General features: G+C 42.1%; 1 protein-coding gene across 4 annotated transcripts in view; it reads right to left on the minus strand.

Annotated features, from left to right (window-relative positions):
- The window catches only part of FAXC (failed axon connections homolog, metaxin like GST domain containing), a 79,868-nt gene that overhangs the window by 12,368 nt on the left and 42,031 nt on the right, over positions 1 to 25,469 (minus strand). For all 4 annotated transcript variants that reach the window (XM_019030163.4, XM_019030166.4, XM_019030164.4 and 1 more), the window contains one exon: positions 8,161 to 8,277. In XM_019030163.4, the coding sequence (XP_018885708.1) occupies positions 8,161 to 8,277 (117 nt within the window). The remainder of the gene's footprint in view (positions 1 to 8,160; positions 8,278 to 25,469) is intronic.

Genomic DNA, 25,469 nt, shown 5'->3' on the forward strand with positions numbered 1-25,469 from the left:
TGTAACAGCTCAACCCCCACTATGTAAAAATCTATTCTCTTCTAGAAGATATTTGTGCACATGCTCAGGAGCCAGAAACTGAGAAGTCAACACCATTGCTCCTTTTGAGGAGATGCAGCATGGAAAACCTTCACTTACTTTCTCCCTCATGGGGACAGTCATGAAACGCCTCACCAGGTATTGCTGCCAATCCCGGGGAACCAAGAATTGAATAAAGATGTGAGGGCAGCAGCAAGAGAAAAAAAAAATATCTAATTGGGGAGGTAAAGAGACATCGAAGATGAAATACAGTCACTTCACAGTAGGACCTGGGGACAGCCCTGTTTGACTCAATCAAATCTATTCCTTACTAGCTTTTCCTACAGAAAATCAGAATCTATTCACAAGATCCACAGGATCTATGAATATCACTTCATTGATGGCTTTTCTTTCTACAGGCTTGTTTCTTCACCTTTCTCCAGAAGAGGTGCCTGCTCTGTGATCATGTGACATTAATACCACTTCAGTATGCAATAATAAAAATTAATAATCATAATAGCAGACAGTTACATAGTCCTGACTGTGTGCCAGGCATGTAAAGTGCTTCACTCACCTGTTGAATTCATATTAACCTCGTTAGTCCTCATGCCCTTCACCTCCACTCAACTCTCTACTGATGAGCTGACAGCATGGCCTGGGAACTAATAGTATTGCACTACCTGTCATGGAATATTTTTCTGTAATTATTCTTGAGGTCTCAAGACTTATGAGGAGACAGATGCCACCCCTTAATGGCAATGAGCTATCATAAAAGAAGTGATCATTCCAACACGTAGTTGAGAAAGGGTTTGCTTTGATGAGCAAGAGCTGGGAGCCCACACACTCCTCAATTCCTGCCCATGATAAAGAGTGAAACAGAAAGTGGACATCTATAGTTGGGTTTTATCTTTTTCTGGCTTTGCCTATCGCTTTCTGTGGCTAGATTCACCATCAGCTGAGCCACTTAACATGCTACTGGACAAAAGAACAGAAAAAGTTGGCAGCAGAAACAGGTTGTGTGGAGTGTGTGTGTGTGTGTGAGATAAGCCTGTGTTAATATAAATGCCTATACAGGCCGGGCACACTGGCTCATGCCTGTAATCTCAGCACTCTGGAAGGCCGAAGTGGGCGGATCACCTGAGGCCAGGAGTTCGATACCAGCCTGGCCAACATGGCGAAACCCCATCTCTACTAAAAAATGCAAAAAGTAGCCGGTTGTGGTAGCAGGCGCCTGTGGTCCCAGCTACTTGGGAGGCTGAGGCAGGAGAATCACTTGAACCAGGGAGGCAGAGGCTGCAGTGAGCGGAGATCCTGCCACTGCACTCCAGCCTGGGAGATAAGAGTGAGCCTCTATCTCAAAAAAAAAAAGCCTATACAGAAGACATAAGTTTGCAAAATAATAGAAAAACTGCATTTCTTCAAAGTGTACTCAACAATCGGATAACAGTTTCATCTACTTGACTGGTAAAAAAAAAAAAGTCTGATAACATCCAATGCTGATGAGGATGTGGAGGGTCAGGCATTGTACTACATGGCTGGCAGAGGCATACATTGCTATAACCTGTTTTGGAAAGTAATCTGATGTTATCTATCAAAAATTTAAATGTGCATATCTCTTGGCCCAGGATTTCACTTTTAGTACTCTATTCAACTATAATAAAAGCAGTGGTATGTAAAGATATATGTACATGGATATCAAATGAAGCTTTTTTAAGCAAAAAAAAAGAAGTAAATGATGAAAACAGCCTGAATCTCCATCAATAGGTATTGATGAAATAAATTAAGGTGCATCTATGCTATAGAATATTGTGAAGCTGTTAAAATGATATAATATTCTGTTAAGTGAAAAAAACAAGTTATAGATAATGTATATAGTATAATTCCATTTAGTTTAAAAACAGTGAAAACAAACAAACTGAAACACCTAGACATGCTATGCAAATCTGTACATGAAAAAGGCACAAAAGGATTTACATTAAATCCTTAATATTGATTATTCTGTGGAAATAATATTGGACATGGATGAGGAGAAGGCCATAAACTTTTTAAACTACACCTTTGTAATTCAACTTACTGTAACCATCATGTATTACTTTTCAAATTTAAAAATCCAATAAAATCAATTGGTAAGAAACAAAGTGATATTCTCAGACTTGAGAGGATATTTATCAGAAAGCCGAATGCCCCCCTACCCAGAAGATAATCCCAGAGAGAATAAAGAACCTTTCTGTTAAAGTTTCTCAAATGGAAATGCCCTCCCTGCTCTTTGAATAAAGTGATGCATTTTATATTCCTGTATTCCTCTAATTTCTCTAATAATCAAAACATTCTGTACAACTTGATGCTGAAAACATTGTCAACCAAACCCAGAATCCAGAACTAAGGTTCTCCCAGCTGCCAATCATACAAGGCAGGAATGCGGGTGACAGAGAAGCATACCAATGTCTCGCAGCAGCACCTGCCAGCCCTTGGTCACGAACCAGCAAATAACTTGGAAAACATAGGCCAACATCCAAACACACTCATTTGCTCTGCAGGTATTTACTCAGCACCTCCCTGTTCCAGATCCATGCTAGGCGCTGACTACACCCTTGGTTGCTCCTTTCAGCATCTGTCATGCAGGCATGGAGGACACTGAGCATATATCCTCTTCAGAAAAGTTCCTAAAATACTTGAATACTGTAATGAAAACACCCCCTTTGCCTTGTCTCCTCGAAGCTAAAAAATATTAATTCACAGATCTCCAAATACAAAAACAGGCCAAGGTAATTCATTCCAGCCCTTTCCTGAAACCCAAATCTCCTCACGACAACCTCTTCCTGAACACTTCCCTCCAGATGGAGAATAGTAAGAGTGCAGGAGTGAGGAGATACTCACATGCTGGTCAAGGAGATGCAGCATTTTTTTCCACTTTTTAATCTATCAAGTATTAAGTAAAAAGGACATTCAAGTAAAATAAATAATTGCTGGTGAAAGTTGCTGAATGAGGTTTTTCCTAGAGCACAGAAGGTTGAGCTCCTCCTAATTCAGAAAATAGCATTAAGGTCTGTGGTTTTGATAGGACTCTGGAGGACACGCAGACACGCTGCAGAGCTCTTGACCCATCATGGCTTCAATTTCACTTTTCTCAGCTTTCTTAAGCTCTCCACGTCTGTTTTAAGGAGTGCCCCAATCCACATGCAATTATCTGATAAGAACCCTGATGAAAATATCAAATCTAACTCCACATTAGGAATGTTGCTAATAATAAAACTGAGATTTTTTTCAGTATAAAATGGCAAAAATTTCAAAATAAATTATATTCAACCCTAATGAAGGAGCAAAAATTGGAAGTACTTTCAGACTTTGCTCATGAGAATATAAATTGTATAATCTTTCTAGAAAGCAATTTAGCCATGTAGACCAAGAGCTTATGCCCTTTGAGACAGTAATTACCGAACAAGAAATGTAGCCTAAGGAAATAATCAGAGATGAGCAAGAGTATATATTTATAACAATATTCACTATAGAATATTAGTAAAAGTTATTTAAAACAACCCACAAGTCCAGAAATAGATTAATCACATAAATTACCATATAGCCATAGGATAGGATATTATGCAACTATTAAAAATACCATTTTGAAGAATATTTCATGACAAGGGAAATGGCCAAAATACAGTTAATTTTAAAACTTTAGGTTATAATTGTATCAACGTTATGATCCCAGCTTAAAATATATATATATATACATACTTACATTTGATAAAAGATTACATACATACCACAATATCAGCAATTGTTCTCTGTGAAAGATGGTGTCACAAGTTACTTTTTATTCTTTTAAAACTTTTCTATCTTTTCTAAATTTTCTTCAGTAAGCAAATTATTCATATTTATATGTCTATCTAGATAGACATATGCATACATAGGTATATTCAAAGCTTATCCTCCTGCTCATCTAACTGAAGGAAAATTTCATACTATTCTACATGGTTCCAGAAGTAGCTTGTGTGGCTTTATAAATAATATGTTGGACCAAAAAACTAATATTCATCCAAACACACTCACAATGAGGCAAGGCCAGTGGTGCTTCTGCCGTTCCAAAGCTAAAGCAGAAAACTGCCTGAATCCGAGCCACTTACATGCCTGGGTTTCACCCAGTTCTAAAATCTCCAGGCTACTTGTTTCTACTTAACCCTTCTCATGTTACTTCTTGAGAAAGTCTCTACCACAGAGACAGCAAAGGCAGGGAAAGAGGTTGAGAGCAAATTACAGCAGTAGTAGTTTGGCTGCATGTTATCAGCTCCCCTCCAAAGATTTAGAAGGGGTATGGAACTAATGCCTAAAATGGGATTTAGAGATCCCTGTGGACTTTAATAATTCATGCTACGCCAGTACCCAGGGAAAGCTGGAAGCTACTTTAAGAATCAAAGTACATACAACGATGTGCCAAAAGCCCCGTGCAGATGATGGTGTCAGATTCCCCAGATGTGCATGAGGCCCAAAATCAATCTTCCAAAAGGCTGATCATTTCTTTTAAAAGAACACTAAATGCCTCAAGTCCTTTCAGGAAGTATTAGAGAAAAGGGCCAAATCACAACAAAAAATGCATCATTTCTGAAAGAAAAAATTCTGTAGAGTCTGTGAATTCTACTGATAATGGGGTCCCTAAATACTTCAGACTAAGTAACAGATGACCACAACAGTGTGTGTGTGCACATTTGTATGTGTATGTACACACATATGTGTGTATGTAGGGATGTGTTTGGGTAGAAGTGTAGGTATATCTGTACAAGTGAGTGTGTGGGGGGGTTGTATAGAGCATGTGAGTAGATGTGAGTGGGTATATACATGTGGGTGTGTAAGGGTGGTATGGTAGGAGAACGGAGGGAATAAAGTAGGAAATAATAGGAACAGAGAATGGATATAAAACACAGCCCTAAATGAACTAAAAGGAATCAACATCTTTTAGACGACTATGGAAAATGTGATTAAATTAAAGGGAAACTAATATTTTAAATGCCACGAACCTCATTAATGTGATAACATATTTAGTTTAGAGAAGTTCCAATGTATTGCAAAACAAGGAACATCCTCATAATGACCATTTAGGAAATTAAATGACAGTCCATACTATCCCTAGTCCCACTCAGCTGAACTGCCAGAAAACCTTCGATCAATGCCTGACCCATTCCAACGAAGTCTGATAATGTATCTGGAGCTCTGTCCCCACCAATAAGAGGATCTGGAGAGTGAGAGCTGCTGGCGTCAGCCTGGTCTAACCTCCTGGGCATGCACATGAATCGACACACACACACACACACACACACACACACACACACACACACACACAGAGCTGCAGGCTCCACCACTTCCCCACCCATCTACATGACCACCACACATGACTGCTTGCCTGCCTCAGTTTCTTGTATGATTCTGCCTTGCTTGGTTCCACCCATCCATCCATTCACCCATCCATCTGTCCATCCATTTATCCATCCATCCATTGACCCATCCAGCTATCCATCCGACATTTATTAAGAGCATTCTATGTGCTATTCTACTGGTCTCTCATCTACATACCCAGCCTGCTCAGTTGGGCATAAACATTTTGATTAATTCTTGTCAACCCTCCTCCCCAAACCTAAATATTGAACTTTGATCCCCACATCCCTGACCCCCAGGCACTTGCTTAGGTACTGCCTCAAACAGTTCCCATGCAACTATGCAGGGGAAGCCTCTCCCAGAGGCCCTGGCTGCCACATACAGATGCTCCTCGACTTATGTGGGGATACATCTCCATAAACCCATTGAAAGCTAAAAATATCATAAGTCAGCTGGGCACAGTGGTTCATACCTGTTATCTGAGCTACTTGGGAGACTGAGGTAGGAGGATCACTTGAGGCCAGGATGTCAAGACCAGCCTGGGCAACACAGGAAGACCTCATTTATTTTTAAAAAAAATTTTTTTAATTAGCTGGACATGATGTCTCACTCATGAAGTCCCAGCTACTCAGTAGGTTGAGACAGGAGGATTACTTGAACCCAGGAGTTTGAGATTACAGTAAGCCATAATCATGCCACTTCACTCTAGCCTAGGCAACAGAGCAAGACCCCATTAAAATATATATGTATATGTAAATGTACATATGTATATGTGTGTGTGTGTGTGTATATATAGAGAGAGAGAGAGAGTCCAAAATGCATTTAACACCTCTAACCTGCCAAACATCATATATTAGTTTAGCTTACCTTAAACGTGCTCAGAACACTTACATTAACCTACAGTAAGGCAAAATCATCTGGCAACACAGCACACTATACAGTATCAGTTGTTTACCCTCATGATTATATGGCTGATTGGGAACTGTGGCTCAATGCCACCACTCAGCACCAGAAGAGAGTACTGCACCACACATATGGACAGCCCAGGAAGAGATCAAAATTCAAAGTATAGTTTCTACCGAACAAGTATTGTTTTTCACAACCTCAAAGTTGAACAATCATAAGTCAAACAATGATAAGTCAGGAACCATCTGTATATCCCACCACCCTACCCCACCCCCCCATCCCCCCCACCCCCACCGCCCCCCCCACACACACCCCAAGATCTGGTCCCTGGCACATCAATCCAAGGTGAGCTATCTTTCCGTATGCCATTTCCACCATGAATTTTACTTCTGGCTACAACCCCACACCCACCCCACACATATATGTTCATCCCCTAGCACTGGTTCTACATATCCTTGCTCCTTAGCTTCCCCTCTCATATCTCTTGTAATTCTGATAGGCCTCACATCCAAGGTACACATTACACAAAAAAAGCACTAAGATTGTGTTTCTTTGGTCAAAATTAACATAAATAATACTTTGGGCGGCTGGGCGTGGTGGCTCATGCCTGTAATCCTAGCTCTTTGGGAGGCCGAGGTGGGCAGATCACTTGAGGTTAGGCATTCAAGACCAGCCTGACCGACATGGCAAAACCCCATCTCTACTAAAAATACCAAAATTAGCCGGGCATGGTGGTGCACACCTGTAATCCCAGCTACTCAGGAGACTGAGGCAGGAGAATCTCTTGAACCCGGGAGGCGGAGGTTGTAGTGAGCCAAGATTGCACCACTGCACTCCAGCCTGGGTGACAGAGCAAGACCCTGTCTCAAAAATAAAAAATAATAATAATAATAATACTTCGGAAAGCACTAGACTCACAAAGTATTTGTTGACATTTTCATTTTCCCAGTCTTGAACTTTTTAGCTCTACTAGTTTTGTGTTTTTTTTTTTATTTAAGACGGAGTCTTGCTCTGTCGCCCAGGCTGGAGTGCAGTGGCACAATCTTGGCTCACTGCAACCTCCGCCTCCTGTGTTCAAGAGATTCTCCTGCCTCAGCCTCCTGAGTAGCTGGGATTACAGGTGCATGCCACCATGCCCAGGTAATTTTTCTATTTTTAGTAGAGATGGGGTTTTGCCATGTTGGCCAGGCTGGTCTCGAACTCCTGACTTTGTGATCCACCCGCCTTGGCCTCCCAAAGTGCTGGGATTACAGGCGTGAGCCACTGCATCCGGCCGCTCTGCTACTCTTAGTGAATGATCTATAGCCACTCTGTTAGAACAGGAGGAAAGAGTGGCTTGAATGCAAATGGCACAGAATCCTATGTACTTATAGTTACACATGCAACATCGAAAAACAGTTTAGACTCAGAGCATCTGAAACAGCCAGTGAGTTCATCAGCGTCAGCCCACCATAGTTGATGTAGCTGGATATACCAGAAAGTGGGGAGCCCCCATTGCCCAAAGGAAATTAAGGAAGACCAGCAAAGCAAGGGCACTAGGTGGAATTCAAGCCCTATTTCAGCAACAAATCTTAAGTCCCACTATGTAAGCAGATGGAAGAAAAGCGCTAGCATAAAAACATCGCAGGACCTATGTCAGCACTGCTAAGAACATAGTCTGGGCAAGACAGCAGGTGAGAAGCCCAGTCTCTCTTCCACCCCAAAGTATCCTGAGTATAGAGAACCACCCCTAGCCCTGTACACCATGCCTGGTGTCTCCATAAAGCATACCCAAGACGAAAGCATTGGTCTAGAATTCCCCACTGTGCTACCCCACTGCCCACCCAGCCCCAGTAAGCCCCAAAACCTGAAGAAGAGTGTAGGGCTTGCCTTTGATCAGCCGTTCGGGTCTTGTCCCTGGTAAGGTCCACATTGCCTGTGCCAAGTGTCCAAAGACAGTGGCGTCAAGAGTGGAAAGCTTGGGCCCCATGATGTACTTCTTATCACCTGCAGTAAATAAAGCAGAGAAGTCAATGGGCTGGCCCACACTGCCCCACATCGTCACAATGGCATTTAGCACATTCTATTACATATTCCTTTACTGATACCAAAAAGCTTTGCAGAGTCGAAATACATGCACACCCTTTTGCTTAAAAAAAAAAATAGAACAAAAGTAAAATGAATTAAGCAATCATGTGATACATCAACCCATAGAACAGCAACACAGGGAACATACCAAAATAAGCAGATGAGGGAGGGCATTCATGGAAAAAAGGGAGAACTGATCACCACCAGACCTCTGGGAACCTTCTTGTCTCAAACTCAAGTAAAGCCTGTGATGCTTAAGAACACCTGGAAGTTTGCTTAAATCATCTCAAAAGTAACCCAAAGCAAGCAAAGCCAACATTAGCACTTACATTATTAATTTAAATACATGTCCCCAGGAAAAACAAGAAGCCTAAGCTCCTTAAGAGGTTTGGAGGTGAGGTTTCCCACGACGCTACACGGTCCTGGCAAAGTTCTCACCTCTGAGGATCAGCTTCCATGGAAAACAATAAGTAAAGAGTAGCTATGAGGTCACAGGCTCAGCCCTGGCATCACGATCGCATGAAAGGATGTTTCACACTACTGCTCCCATCTCTCCATTTCACACTACTGACTTCATCCAGGCCTTGTCACCGGACTATCACACTCGACCTATTAAAACTGACCCAAGTCATCTCCCAGGCTGCTGTTAGACACTACTGCATATGGAGGGAGCACTAGGGGAGATGGAGCTGCCTAGCTCACATCCTGGCATCACCGTTATTCACTGTGGGAATCTGATCATCACGTAACCTCTACAGCCTCAGTTTTCCCATCTGGAAATGGGGATGAAACTAAGAGTTTCTATTTCTTTGGGCTGTTGTGAGGATGAAATGACATAATGTACATTAGCACTCATGACAGCCCCTCCCTTTCTCCAGTCCTTTCCACATCCCACCTGACACTATCAACTTCCTAAGACTTTTTTTTGAGACAGTCTGACTCTATTGCCCAGGCTGGAGTGCAGTGGCATTATCTCGGCTCACTGCAAGCTCCACCTCCCAGGTTCAAGTGAGTCTCCTGCCTCAGTCTCCCAAGTAGCTGGGATCACAGGCAGCCACCACCACGCCTGGCTAATTTTTGTATTTTTAGTAGAGACAGGGTTTCGCCATGTTGGCCATGCTGATCTTGAACTCCTGACCTCAAGTGATCTGCCCACCTTGGCCTCCCAAAGTGCTGGGATTACAGGCATGAGCCACTGCGCCCAGCCCTAAGACACTCTTTTAATCATGTCACTCCCTTTCAAACACTTTCCATGGCTTTTGAAATGAGTTATAAAATGAAGTCCAAACTCAACTTAGAACTTAAAGTGCATTATACATTGCCTCCAACCCATGTTCCAGCTGTATCCTTCATTCCTCCCTTATCCTAGCAAACCTGGGGACCACCCCCATTCCCCAGCACAATTTATGCCTCCAACTGCTACACCTTTGCTCATGCTGTGCACCCTCTCTCTGCCCCCACAACTTATATGTGCTCACCACTTCTCTCGAATCAATTCTATCCATCCGTCAAGGTCCAGCTCCAGCCTGCTTTCAAAGCTTTCTGGTGGCAACAGGAGCTTTCAATTCATACAGTCCTGTGTTTACATCTCCCTTTTGCACATACAACCTTATAGGACTTTAAGGCATTTAATGCCTATTAACCTTCTGAACTATAAAATGAGAAGAATTACTGAGGTGACTTGAGCAGAGCACACAGCAGATATATCCTGCCTCTTGTGTCTCAGGCTTCTTGAGTGACATTTTTCCCATAATGCTCTATACACAGTGTGTGTGTGTGTGTGTGTGTTTGTGTGTGTGTGTGTGTGTCTGTGTGTGTGTGTGTCTGTGTGTGTGTGTGTGTGTGCATTTTATCTTTCCAGCTAAATTGTTAGCTCTTTGAAAGTAAGGGTCAATTCTTGCTTTTATTTAGCAAACCCTTATACCACGTTTACTACATGCCTGGCCTGGTTCTACATGCTGTACTCTAGGAATATCTACCCCTTTCACCGTTCTTGAGTGACAAGCTGAGGAAACTGAGTATCTGATGACAATGCACAGGAAAGACAGGAAGGGGAAATGGCTGGAGGTGGGAACACAAGGTAACAACTGTTACAGCACAAATGAAGCAGAAAGTGATTTTTAAAAATCATTTCCCCTATATATGCCATAGAGACCAAGAAATACCCTACAGTAGGGCAATATGCTGAACCTAACCAAATTGCCTTTTCTGGCAAGGACAATCAAGTCATTCACATTAGAGTTCTTAGCTATTTCCTATTGTCAACCAACTTCTCCATCATTTGAGTCTTACACCATTATCCAAATACTGGGGGGAATCCAGAGAAAGTACCAACCGGACAGAAATAATAACAAAAAATCAGATACCATAAGAAGCAACTCCTAAGGTGTTACTCCTGAGGGTGCATCCCACTGGCGCCATGCCTCCACCGCACCCCTGCTAGCATTAAGTGAACGCAGGCAGGCAGAGGGAAACTGCACAGGAGCTCTCCTGCCATCCTGCTAGGGCAGGAGGGGGTGTTGACCAGGTGGCCAAACAGTCCTCCCTGTGGGATTGTACCAGGCTCAACCCATTCAAAGTCCAAACACAGGTCTACCCACACACTGGAAGCCACGAGAGAGCTTCAGGACACTGCGAGAAGGGCTACTCACAGCCTCAGAGAGAAGAAAACAGGATTTTTGTTGTGTGTGTGTTTTTTTAAGAGCAACAATGGCTTCATGGTCAAAAAAAGAGGGGGAGGGGGAGAAAGAAAATGTTGCTGTCCTTGAATTACTCAAAAGGACTCTAAGGGAAATGCCAGAGTCAAGTCCATAAATTTTGAAGTCTTGTAGAATCCAAAGACTGAAGGCAAAATGTAAAACATAAATATGAATAAAAACTTGGAAAACCTAGAAATAGAACACACAAGACTTTGACAAAAAGAAAAAATGATTAAAAAAATCATTTGAACCCACACATCAAATAGCGCATATAATGTCTGGCCAAAACTCGCCATCTGGCTTCGAAATGTTAAAACTGGAAGGACACTGAGTTAGTGACTAAGGAACAAGGTTGAGAATGCTACCAGGTCTCCTGACTTCTGGCCGATGCTCTCGGTCTCCACAATGTGCCACATGGATCTTCATCTCAGAGATAAAGACCATATGGAAGAGCAGGAGGGCTGAGCTGTGAAAGTTTACAAAAGGATGCTTTTGTCAGGAAGGAACACAGAACGCATAAGGGAAAAGAGAACAGAAATCAGGTGTTTTCAAAGGTGCCTGCAAAAATATAGGTGGAATTTAGTATCTGTGGAAAATGCTGAGTGGCAGATCTAAAATTATATATGTGTACACACATACAGGACAGTTATGAATGTAAAGAATATAAAAATATCCCATCATTCAAAAGTCCTCATAATACCTGATGGCAGAAAGCCTTTTAAAATTTTTATTTTAAAATAATTTTAGATTTACAGAAATGTTGCAAAAATAGCACAGTGTGTCTGTGTGGGTGTTTCTGGATGAGATTAGCATGTGAATTAGTGGACTGAGTAAAGCAGATTGTCCTCCCTAAGGTGGGTGGGCCTCATCCAATCAGTTGAAGGCCTGAATAGAACAAAAAGGCTGACCCCTCACCTGAGTAAGGACGACAGATTTCCTTCTGCCTAACTGCCTTCAAACTGGGACACTGGTCCCTCCTAGGTCTCCAGCTTGCCAGCTCATCCTGCAGATCTTGGGACTTGTCAGCTTCCATAATTGTGTGAGCCAACTCCATATAATAAATCCTAATGGTTCGGTTTCTCTGAAGAATCCTGACTAATACACCTTCGCAGGGCATCATATCAGGGAGCATATAATGTCCTATATCTTATGACTGTGATATTAACCGTAACCATGTGGTAAAGGTGGTATCTGCTAGATTTTTCACTATAAAGTTAAGATTTATTCCTTTGTAACTAATAATCTTGACAGAGACACTTTGAGACTTTATAAATATCCTGTTTCTCCTCAAACTTTGGCCTGCTAATTTTAGTGTCCATTGGTGGATGTTATCTGAGGCAAATATTACTGTAGTGTTTGCTTCATTGTGAGTTTCAATTTCTCTCATTCTTTGTATTGATTAGAATTCTACTGTCCTTTCTTTCCCATTTCCTAATGTATTCAATTATTTATTTATGTAAGTATGCACTAATGGATATTTATTTTATTCTATAGGTTATAATCCAATACTCTCATTATTTTGTTGCTCAAATTGTTCCAGCTTTGGCCTTTGGGAGCTTGGCAAAAAAAACATTTTTAAAAGGAAATCAAATTAGAGTTGACTCTGCTTAGAGACAAAGAGGCCAAGTTAAAGGCTTCGGACTGCAGCACTCTTGGGGTTTGCAAAGTGGCCCCAGATCTCACGACCAGGGGGTTTTGGCAAAAGCAGAACACTCAGGACACTTGTGAAGGGCACTGAGGGAGGAGACTTGGGTGGTGAGGCACTGTGAGCTTCATTTTTGGCAGGTGAACCATCCGGTGACTTCCATAGGATGGACAGAAGCAGCTGAGGGATATGTGGGCACCTGTAACTCCCCTGCCAGCCTCCAAGCTCAGAATGTGAACCGTGAACCATCAGTGAGGGAAAATGAAGGTTGAAAACATCAAAGCCCCGGGTGTGAAGGGACCTAGGGTACATCAGACCTTCTAAAGTATGCTCCACCTGAGGCCAGCTTCTAAGCACCCAGAATACCTCCCCAAGAGTGCAGAGCCCTCCTGACGATGAGGGTAAGTTCACATCCTGATAGTAGCAAAGTGACTTCAGGTGCCCACAGTGACCCGACAGACCTCATGGCTTGGTCTTCAAGTGGCAATCAGAGAGCACAGACCAGGGATAAAATACAAGGACAGTGACCATGCAGCCAGAGGGAGGAGCTATGTGGATCTGGAGAAGGAGAGCCCATAGGGGGAGTAGCAGGGGCTGGTTCTACTGTGGGGCTGGAGAATGACAGTTGGCCCTGGATATCTGTAAAATTTCATATGACCTCTCCTGGGTGGTTTAGGCAGCTCCTCTCTGTGAGGAAGGCCATATTGTAGATGAAGGAACCACTGGGGAACCCAAAGATGACCAAAAACTGAGTGGAAGTACTAAACCATGAATAACAAGAATGTTAAGGGGTCCTGATGGATATCAGCTCTCTTACCCAGACTTGAGTTCACTGTGATTGGACTTTGTCATGGATCATTGGTTATAAGCCTTTAGTGAACTTGATTAACCCAAGGCTGCTTATCCTGACTGCCAAGCTTGACCAGCCCTTCCCACATTGTCTTCCACTTCTGTCATGGGCAGTCACAGAGGGTTGACCAGGAGATAAGGGACACAGCAAAGACAAGAGTATGTGGAGGAGGACTGAGCATGTAGACTAGGTCCCTCAACCCCACTGAGTACTAACTGAGCGGATGGCTGGATGAGCAGAGCAGGGAGAACAACAGAGGACAAAGACGCACAGTTGTCCAGGGAGAATGGAAGCAATATTGAGTCTGAGAAGAATGGCCAGAATCCAGGCCTGAAGACTTAGGCCAAATTGAGGGAACAAGCAAGCTGCAAAGCTGAAGCAAGCTGAACTTGATGAGCAAGGGAACCAAGAGAATAGGAGGGGACAAGCAGAGAGCCACATGCCCCTGAAAGTTCCAAGTGGGGGAGGGGGTGCCATACGCAGCATAACTGAGGAAGTGCTCACAATCCTGGGCTGTTTGCTCACTGCCTGGCTCTGAGACGCCCCCTTGGGGAGGATGTATGAGAGCTGACAGTGTGTGATGCTCTCCAGACCTGGGCAGGACAAACCGAGCTCTACCTCCTATGAATGGTCTACTTCAGTCAAACATGCAGGTGCTCATCCTATCCTCCCTGCCCCAAATAACTCCAGCTATCTAAGCCTGACCTTTCCGTTAGGACTCAGACCAAGTCCTACCTCCTCCACTGCACAAAGGCTTCCCACACGGTCCCAGTCTACTGGAACCTCTCATTGTCCACGCCTCTGCTAAATCCCAGAGGGGTGAATTGCTTAGAGCGAGGCTACTGAGAGAGTAGTCTAGCAGCACCAGCAGCACCTGAGTGTTAGTTAGAAATTCTTAGATCCCATCACTGAATCAGAATACTTGGGAATGGGACTAGAGAACCTGTGTTTAACAAGCTTTCGGGTCAGGGTTTCTCAAACTTTAGAGGTATTAAAATCACCAGGATAGTCTGCAGTTCTTGGACCAGACTGTGAATAGCACTGTTTCAGGTGATTCTTGTGCACACTGAAGCTTAACAAGTACTGGGCTAGAGTATATCATTGGTCTTAAACTTGAGCATGTAGTATAATCACCTGGAAGGCTTTTTTTTTTTTCTTTTTTAGTAGAGATGAGACCTCGTTATGTTCCCCAGGATGGTTTTGAACTCCTGGGCTCAAGTGATCCTGCCGCCTTGTCCTCCAAAGTGCTGCGATTCCAGGCATACAGCACCACACCTGGCCTTGAAGGCTTTTTAAAAACACTAACTCAAGTCCCTGATCCCAGGAGTTTCTGATTCAGTAGGTACAGAGTGAGATCCAAGAATCTGCATTTCTAACAAGAGCCCAAGTAATGCTGATACTGCTGCTCCAGGGACCACACTTTGAGAACCACTGGTCTAGCTCACACATTAGGTAAATCACACAGCCATCTTGCAGTCTTACCTACGTATAGGTCCTATCTCCTCAAATAATTTTTAAGCACCTTGAGGGCAAGTAAACTTCTATTTTACTTTTCTGTCCATCTGGTACCTATCACATAGGAACCATCAATTAAGGTTATGATAGCCTTAATTATGTTTGATCTCTGTCCTTTCTCAAAATGGAGCGCTATAATAGTGATTAAAAAGTATAATAATGTGAAAGCATTTTGCAAGCTAGGAGGTGCTATTCTAACATAAGGAATTCTTTTATACTTATTTCCAACAATCAAAACAAGTAATGTGGACAGAACCAGTTCAACCTCTCTCCAAGTGCAGGAATCCCTTCTCACACTTTCCTACCAGATACTCCCCCCATCCCCAACCCCAACCCTGCTGAAACTTCTCTCCCATAATTTACTGCATAGGGCAGACTATTCTGTGGTTAGATGGTTCCTTATACTGAAACAAAATGGTCTCCTTAGAACTTCCACCATGCATCTCAGTTCTTTCCTCTGGAATTCACAAAAAAAATTATGGCCATATTTATTCTACCACAGCACCCATTCCTAGTCTCCACTAACATACTTCTAAGGAAAAACTGATCACCTGTTTTCATATATATCATTATGAGATGATGGACAGAAAGTTTATTTCAGACCACTGGAAACACTACAGAAATGAACTTCTGAATCTCATCTCCTTCCTCCCTAATTCTTTTCCCACTTCCCACTGGTCACTGTCAGCTCCACTTCCACAATTTAGCTAAATTTCCAAACTCTGTAAGTGACAAAAGAGACAAGACTGGCTGTGCTATAAAATATAAGTTCAAGGGAGAAACTAAAAAGAATCATCAAAAAGATTTTCCAAGACTCATTTCCCTATGAGTCTAAGACATAAAGTACAATTGTGTGTTTTACATAGGGCTCCCTATACCTGAGCCCTCATGTGATTTATAAGCAGGCAATTATAGTAAAATCAATGTGGACATTATTCATACTTCTAATTGTCCCTCTCTCACCTTTCATTAACTGGAAATTGAAGAAAAATTAAGAAACAAAGATTTTGAGTGCTTTTCCCAATGAAACAGGAGGTCACGGTAATCTCACTATCCAAGCATCAAAGAGCACACACTTAAATGCACACACTTAAAACTTTTTTTCTGCAAGTGAATCTCCCAGAGGGCAAAGCTACAGAAAAAATAAAATCTACTTCCTATTCTCTTACACTCCTGATCAGACCCCACTTTGTCAGAAATAATATATAAGACAAGCCACTTCCTTCACAAAGCCCTTGTTTTCATACTACAAGCATACTCTAAAATCACTGTATAGATTGTGATTAGCTCACAATCGCCAATTAGCTCACATTCTGGGAAAAAATAAAGGTGGGTGGAGAAAATACCAGAAGCAGCTCCTTAATTTAATCCCTCTTCAGATTTCATTCTAGAAAGCAACTAGATACTCCTGTAATTTTTAGTAAGATTTTCTGAAAGAACACACAAAAATTTATCTCTTTCCAGCTCATATGAACTATCTCGACACCTTCCTCACTGGCCACCAATACCACCATCACTCTGTCTCTTTGCTGATGTCCCAGCTCTTATAATTCCTTATGGATGAAAGCAGGAAGGACACAAATCCCCGACTCTAAGCAATGGGTTGTGTATACTCCTCTGTACTTTGGTCCTCTATTAATGTGTCTGAACACCTTCTGAACTCTGGACACTCAGAGAATCCATGGGCATACTTTATAGTTTTAGGAAACTTGGATGAAAGATTTGCACCAGTGTGGAAAGACTTTACACATCTAAATTAGGAAAGTATTCCTCAGGATGAGGCAAATGCCTACTCAGGCTCACCTACAATTTAGCATCACTAAACAGCTCCCGGAAGTCTTAAAGATCTACAGCTAACATCTCCAACAAAGATATCAGTTTTACCAACTCACTGATGATCAGCCTTCCTGGTTCTCTCCCTTCTTGAAGCTGCTACAATATTGTTGCTTCTGAGTGACTGCATAGTCAGCTGAAATGGTGAGATTTGAGGGCTATAAAAATTATACGAGTCTCTCTCCCCAGTATCACTTTCCCAAATACATCTTCTGAGCATAAAGAAAATATATCACTCAATTCAAACAGCATTCCAGGACAGGCTTTCCCATCAATTTCATTTCTGTCTCATCTGCCCTGTGCTGGGCAATCAAAGGAACCAGCTGTTCTATCTCTTTATTCAATAAAGACTATCTGGTAGCCCCCAAATTCTGGTTAACGAAACACCACATCAGAAAGAACACAATGTCATGTTGAAATTTAAGTTCAAATCCTTTTATAAGGAACTCGCCCATCTTTTGAGAAAGCTGAATAGTAGCAGATCCTAGTGGGAGGTTTTGTGTTTGGCCATCGGGGCCAGAAAAGCTCAACTCTGCAGGCAGACTCCACATTTCTGAAGGACTTTTCTTCATTTTATGGATTTTAGGCTTCACCTTAGCTGGAATCCAGGATCCTCAACCACTTTCAAACATGTACATAATCACCAAAAACTGGTAAAAATCTTTAACCACCAGCACTGTTTAGGACCTGCCCAGAGTGGTGAGCCTTGCTCAGATTAACTCTCTAGGCACGGATCCCTTAGGAGGAAACCAAATTGTGTTCAACCTTATATTTAAACATGGAAATCCTAAACCTTCTCAAACCATACACTCATCAGTATGCTGGACATCACGTCAAAACTCTTTGTGATGCTTCTCTTCAAGTGCAGGAGTGAATCTCTATCTTCTACTCTGTGGGAGACCACATTACTCCTCTACCGAATGTGCTTGTCTCTGTGCCCTGACAATTCAATGGTTAAGAATGGCCACAGGCACTGCATGCTTGTATCAAAACATCTCATGTACCTCATAAATATATATGCCTACTATGTACCCACAAAAATTAAAAATCAAAAAATTTTAAGAAGAAAACAAAGTGAATAAAAACCAGGATGGCCACAGAACTTTCTCCAGTGCACACTTCTTTCTCAAAGATCACTGAAGCCAGAAACAGAAACCTCTTGTGTGCCAAGCTCTGTAATCTTGGAATAGATCCTGGTTTCTTCACAGCCAAGATGAGAATACTCCTGCTAAAATCAGAATGGCTAATAATAATAGTCCCTGGAGAGACTGAAAGATAAGATTCTACTTCTACAAGATGTAAAACCTTTTATCTAAATAAATAACTTGAGGCAACTGAGATCGGGTACTTGCCACCCACCATAGCAGGATAAGCTACGACAACCTCTTCTGACAACCTGGCTTTACTCTGCACAGCCCAGCAGCAGCTGAAAGAAGTGCCTACTGGGATTAATAGGATTGGGGCTATGTAGGTATATTAGTTATTGCTGTCTGCATAATAAGTTACCCCCAAATTTTGCAGCTTAGCAACAGACATGTATTATCTTGCAGTTTCTGTGGGTCAAGAAACCAGATAGCCTTAGCTGGGTGCCTCTGCTGGATGCCTCTGCTCAAGGTGTCTCACAGGCTGCAATGAAGATGCCAGCCCTTTGCAGTTATCTCAAGGGTTGACTTGGGGAGGATCTCCTTCCAAACTCACTCACACGGTTGTTAGTACATCTCAGGTCCTCACTGGCTCATGGCCAAAGATATTCATTCCTTGCCACATGGACCTCTCCATAGATCAGTTCACCTCAGAGCTGGCTTCTGTCAGAGCAAACAAGTGAGAGGGCAAGAGGAAGAAAGAAAGATGCCTAAGATAGAAGCCACATTCATTTTGTTATTGAATGTTGGGTCATCCCAATGCTTCTGCCACATTCTTCTTGTTAAAAGCAAATCACGGCCAAGCGCAGTGGCTCACACCTGTAATCCCAGCACTTTGGGAGGCCAAGATGGGCAGATCACTTGAGGTCAGGGGCTCAAGACCAGCCTGGCCAACATGGTGAAACCCTGTCTCTACTAAAAATACAAAAATTAGATAGGCGTGGTGGCGCATGCCTGTGGTCCCAGCTACTCAGGAGGCTGAGGCAGGAGAATCACTTGAACCCAGGAGGCAGAAGTTGCAGTGAGCCAAGATCACACCACTGCACTACAGCCTGGTTTACAGAGCAATACTCTGTCTCAAAAAAATAAAAAAATAAAAATAAAAGCATATCACTAGGTCCAGCCTACACTCACAGGGAGAGGAATACACAAGAGGCCATACAGCAGGAGGTAGGGGTCACTGTGATCCATTTTGGGGGCTGCCTACCACAAGAAGAAAACATCCTTATTTACCAGAGCTACATTCAAAAGTGATTAGAAGTTAAATGTCATGATATCTGTAATTTACTTTAAAATACTTCTGTACAAAAAAAAATAGGTAAAGCAAATATAACAGCATGTTAACTATTAAATGTAGGTGGTGATTGTAAAGTTGTTCATTGTACTGCTCTTTGACTTTTCTGTTTGAAAAATTTGATCATAAAAAATCAAAATTGTCTGATCTTGTTCACTTATAGTGGGGTCGGTGGGAAAAAAAGTATATTAACTATGCTAAATTTTAAATTATAACATTTGGGAGACATCCTCCAATGTTTAAATAGGCAATGCTAAATAACCTCTCCGACAAGTGAACTAAGTCCTTTGGGACCTATTTGGTACCTATATGCCCTGATGGTCTCATCAAAATGTTTTTCTTGTGATTTTGTCTAGATTGTATATTCAGTAAGGACAGAAGTCACACCAGATGATGAACTCTACTTGAACACTAGGACTACATCCTAGTACCCAGCCCAGTGCCCAGTATACTGTAGGTGTTCAGTAAATATACTTAACTTTTAGTAAATGGCAACTATTTATAATACCTTGCCCTTAAATATTTTAGACCAAAATTATCTCTTTCAATACTTGATGACATGGAACTCCAGGGTCTAGAACTCTGGGGTTCAACCAAGGACGTGTATAGGTGCTTGAGCTAAAAGTTCATGAAGAAGTATTCTGGCCTGTCCCATACTACTCTAATGCACTGCCCCAGGAGGGCAAGATGACCTTCTAACCAGGCAGCACGACAAGTCAGGCCCTTATGTTCCCTTAAGAGAATGCCCAAGGTTAGACCACCTAGTGTCTAATGCAACAAGACTTCTCTTTTACCAACAACATGGGAGAGCTATACCTCTGGAGGTCACCAAAATATTAAATGTAAAACAGTTTCATTCAAGACTTGTCATGGCTTGCCCTCTCTCCCATAAAAAATAACTTGTATTAGAAAGTGAGTCTAAGAGGTGCCTGTGCTATGGTTGTAAGGCAAGTTATCAAAACCTCTAGGCTCTTTAAACTCTACCTCTATAATAATTTTGATCAGAAAAAAATATATAGAAGCTATGTTAAAGCAGATCTTCAAAGAAATGCTTTTGGAGCTTCAACATTCAATCCTGAGCTTTTATTAAGAAAGGTTTTTACAAAAGTTCATATTCAAAAAACACGGTCGGCCGGGTGTGGTGGCTCACGCCTGTAATCCCAACACTTTGGGAGCTGAGGCGGGTGGATCACCACCTGAAGTCAGGAGTTTGAGACCAGCCTGGCCAACATGGTGAAACCCCATCTCTACTAAAACTACAAAAAAATTAGCCGGGCGTGGGAGAGCACACCTGTAATCCCAGCTAGTCAGGAGGCTGAGGCAGGAGAATCGCTCGAATCCAGGAGGCAGAGGTTGCAGTGAGACGAGACTGCACCATTGCACTCCAGCCTGGGCAAAAAGAGTGAAATTCTGTCTCAAAAAATAAAAAATAAATAAAATAATTTTAAAAAAAAACACTGTCCACAAAGAAACCCACTCTCCCTTATATAACATCCACGGAAGAATCTTCTCCTAGAATTCAGGACCAAGAAAAAAATTGTCCCCATTGAAGAACTTGAGTGTTTCCTTTTCTTAGAAAATAAACACAAACCCCACGTTTCCCTTTTTACCTTGGTTGCCAAAAGCTCAAAGTTAAATTGCACCTAATCTCAGGAATTAGCTCATTCCAAAAGCATGATACTTAGAATTTCTAACAGGCTTCTGAAACTTTTCTATTAATGTTTTGTAATATATTATATTGCCCTATCTTATATTTATTATAACATTGTGGATTGCCTCAACTGACCTTGGGAAGTTAGTATCCATTCAGCAAATAGTTATTGAGTGCCTACTGTTTACTAGGCCTTCTGTTAGAGACCAGGATTAGAGGGAAGCCAGTCAATTCCTTCAGGATGACAATGTCCACAGGCAAGGTTATCAGAAAGTAGGGGAGAGGAGGAGGTCAGGAAGAACCCAGACAAGTATAACACAGCACTCCCTTGATGGAAGTACAAGCTCAGTGCAACAGCAGAGAAGAGAAGCACCTCCAACATAGCCCAGGGAGGCTGGGGGAGGTTAGGAAGAACCTTAAGAAAGTTTCTAAGTAAGTGGAAATAAGTTTTGAGAAACTGTGAAGTGAAGCAAAGCAGGGGAAATAGCCTGTGTAAAGGCACGAAGTTGCAGAACAGCACAGTGGACTCCAGGGAATAAGCATAATTTGGTGTGGCAGGAATCAAGGCACATATGGGCAAAAAGAAGATGAGGTTGGAGATGTGAGAATTCAGCTTGTGGAGAAAAGGAGTTTGAATTTTAGCCTAAGAGGAACTGAGAGCCTACAGTTCTAGTCTGCATTTCAAAGTAACCACTCTTAGTGTTAAAAACCAAAACTGGAGGTTGGGACATCAGCTAAGAAACTGTGGTTAAAATCCAGGCAATAGACATCAGATGTTTCTACCATGGTTGCGGGGCAGAAAGGAAGTACCTAGAGATTCAGGTACCTAGTGAGCACCCCGGTGATGAATTAGAGCCATCTGTTCGGTAAGCAAGCACTTACTGAGCATCTGGCTCTACAGCCAGACTCCCAGGGCCAGGCCTGACCCCCACCCCTTATTAGTCATGATCTCAGGTAAGCTAATTCACTACAATGTACCTCAGTTTCCTCATTTACAAACCAGGCATAATAATACTAATGATAATAATACTACCTACCCTCATATGCCTTTAGTGAAAATTAATGAGAACAATTTCTACCGCATTTAACTCTCACCAAACCCATGAGAATAATATAGGTATTGTTATATCACCATAGGAAAAAATATATATATTAGGTATTTTATATATTATACATATATGCATAATACATATTATAACATATATATACATTATATATAGTTTTGAGGGTAGGTATATTATACATAAGGGCATATATTATATATTGCATTACTATTTGCCTAAGCACACTGTAAATGCTCCATAAATGTCAGTTCTTATCAATATTAATCAATATTATTTTGACTATTTACAAGACACGGCTCTGGGTGAGTGGGATACAGTGACAAATGGAACAGACAAGGTCACTGCTCTCACGGAGTTTACATCACATGAAGAGACAATAAGCAAATCAATCAATCAATTAAAAAAAGCAGCCAGTGATCAGTGCTACGCAGAGAATTAAAGCAAGGTGATGTGATAGAGGGTGGCTGGCAGCTACATTAGAGTGTGTGGTCAGGGAAGGCCTCTCTGTGGAAGCGCTATTTACACAGAGACATGAATGTCAAGCAGGATCGAGCAGGCAAAGATCTGGAGGAAGAAAATTCCAGGCAGGGGAAGAGTTAAGGCACAGGTCTGAAAATCAGAATAAGCTTGGAGTGTCTGTGAGGCAGAGAGAACCGTGTGGTTAAGATACAGCAGGCAAGGGCTGGGGTCTATGAAATGAGACTGGAGAGGTCAGGCAGTACAGAGCCTTGAAAGCCCAGTGGAAATGATGCAGAAGGAGCCCTCGAGAATGACTTCTGGCATCCAGATGGAGCAACTGGATGGACGGTGCTGCCATTCATGGAGAGAGGTCAGAGGGAATGCTGGGTTGTTGGGAGGATGAAGAGTTCTGTTGTAGGATGTGCTGAATTTCTGCAGGCTCTGGGACATCTAAGTGAAGATCTAGAAAACAGCTGGGATTAAGGAGAGTGATTACATGTGGGATGTGCGGAGATAAATATGTGGGAGTATGCAATGTGAGATGAACAGGGTGGGGGCTGGAATCCTGTTAACAACTGATACATTTAAGAAAAAGCAGGGATGAAGGATCAGAGAAATCCAATATGTAAGATAAAGGCTAAAAAGTGTTCAGCAATGACTTCTGGCTTCTCCTAGACTAGGTTGAAATTTAAGCTCTACCATTTACAAGCTTGGTGTCCCTGGGCAAGTTACTTGTTTGTGCCTAAATTTCCTCATGGATAGGATCGTTGTGAGCATGAAATAAGTTAATACCTGAAAAGTTCTCAGAATAGTGTTGGCATGGAGTAAGTGCCTGCATGTGTTAGTAGTTGCTACATCCAACAACCGGGGATCACCTGAAACTACAAGAGACTAATGTCTCATCAAGAGGGAGCTGGGAATCTCTGGAGCTGAAAAGGTGGGATAAAGCCTCCAGAGGAGAAAGCCTGTCCTTTGTAGTTTAATACACCCAAGAAATCTCATTTCCATTAGCATTACAGAAGAGAAGAAGGGCTCCTCGGTTCCTCTCTCTCCAGTAGAAGCTTCCTACTTCCAAAAAGCCAAAACATAATAGGAATGCTTTTGAATGGTATGGTATTATTTACCCTTTCAAGAGCCAACTAGTAGCAGGTCTGGGAGTCAGGATGCAGTGGCTCTTAGAGTAAATGGGAGATAAGGGAAGAGCATCTGCTACATTTTAGATACGCTTTTGTGTGAAGAGAAAGCAGGAAACAGGACAGAACTGGGTGGTGTCTTTAAAGATACAAGACTTAAAGAGATAAGAGTTAAAGACAGGAAAGATAATTTGTACGCAAAGGCCCGAATGGAGAGAACAATGAGCCGATGGGGCTGACTCCCAGACAGATGAGGTGAGTGAGAGGCTGGGGCACCGATGGGGGATACTACGGAGAGAGTGGCTTCCATGACTGAGCTCAGGCTTGACTGAGTGGAAGGGAAGTCAATATGGGAAGGGGCTAATCCACTGTGGCGGCAGTGGGGAGGTCTGGAGGCAGGCAAAGATCAAGGGTGGGGTGTTGCGGGCTAAGCAGGAGTGCACTTGCAGGCTGTGAGGGCAAGGTCAGGGGTCAGAGGGCCCCAGGAACCAGTTAAGTCTGGAGCTGGCCTATAGAAGAGGGCGGCTTAATGGAAAGAGTGAGGTAACTGCAGGGCTGAGGCTCACTGCTGTGAGGTGCTGGACAAAAGGTTCACACGAGCACTGCGATGCCTACAGTGGGATGGGGATTGCCGCAAAGAGGATGAGCCTAAGTCAGTGTCCCTCCACATAAACCTTTAAGATTCCATGTGACTCTCAGGAAATATTTCCCTCAAACATCAGAGACAACGCTGTGAAATATAAATAGATCAAATGACATTTAAAAAAAAAAACCTCAACATTCACTGGAAAAATGGATAAAGGATTGGGACCAATCAAAGACAATACATGATTAGAAAAATCCAGGCCAGTCGCAGTGGCTTACGCCTGTAATCCTAGCACTTTGGGAGGATGAGGCAGGTGGATCACCTGAGATCAGGAGTTCAGGACCAGCCTGGCCAACATGGTGAAACCTCGTCTCTACTAAAAATACAAAAATTACCCAGGCATGGTGGCAGGTGCCTGTAATCCCATCTACTTGGGAGGCTGAGGCAGGAGAATTGCTTGAACCTGTGAGGCGGAGATTGCAGTGAGCCAAGATTGTGCCATTGCACTCCAGCCTGGGCAACAGAGGAAAAAAAAAAAAAAAAGAGAAAAATCCAAAAAGGAAAAATATTTATTCTTACAAGTGATTAAAGAATCAGAAGAATCAGAAAATAGAGCAACCTTAAGATATCAGTTTACAATGAATAAAGTGGTAAACTATTTTTGAGTAGTAAGATCTGATACTGGTAAGACCAGTGGCATTGAAGCCTCAATCTTTTACTGGTCACTTTGTAAATTTGTGCATCTTTTGGAGAGCACCATGGTGATGCCTAGGAACAGACCTAACAATGTGCATAATCCTTCACCCAGTAATTTCACTCCTATGAACTTATCTCAGGGAAATTATTCCTCAGAAGTAATGCATCCAGACATGGAAGAGTCATCTATAATCCAAAAAAAAAAAAAAACTGGACTAACTTTAAAGGAATCAATACAGGTACTTTCCAACACAATTAAACATTATGCAGCTATTAAAAGAGATAAACTTTTAAAATATGTCAATACAGAGAAAAATGTTTAGTGTTTGCTTTTAAAAAATAAACAGGATACAAAGAGATGTGTATCCATAAAAATATGTATATGGAAAGTATACGGAAATAGGAAATAGTTACTGAGTTAGGTGACAGAATAATGAAATATATCTACTTTTTTTCCAATTTTTTAAAATTTTGGTTTATTATATAAGTTGAATCATTTAAATAAATAGAAATAATTTGTTAGGTTGACCAAGCACCAAACAAC

The sequence above is a fragment of the Gorilla gorilla genome, chromosome 5 (assembly GCF_029281585.2).
Source record: "Gorilla gorilla gorilla isolate KB3781 chromosome 5, NHGRI_mGorGor1-v2.1_pri, whole genome shotgun sequence".
In the NCBI taxonomy this organism is placed as follows: Eukaryota; Metazoa; Chordata; class Mammalia; order Primates; family Hominidae; genus Gorilla; species Gorilla gorilla.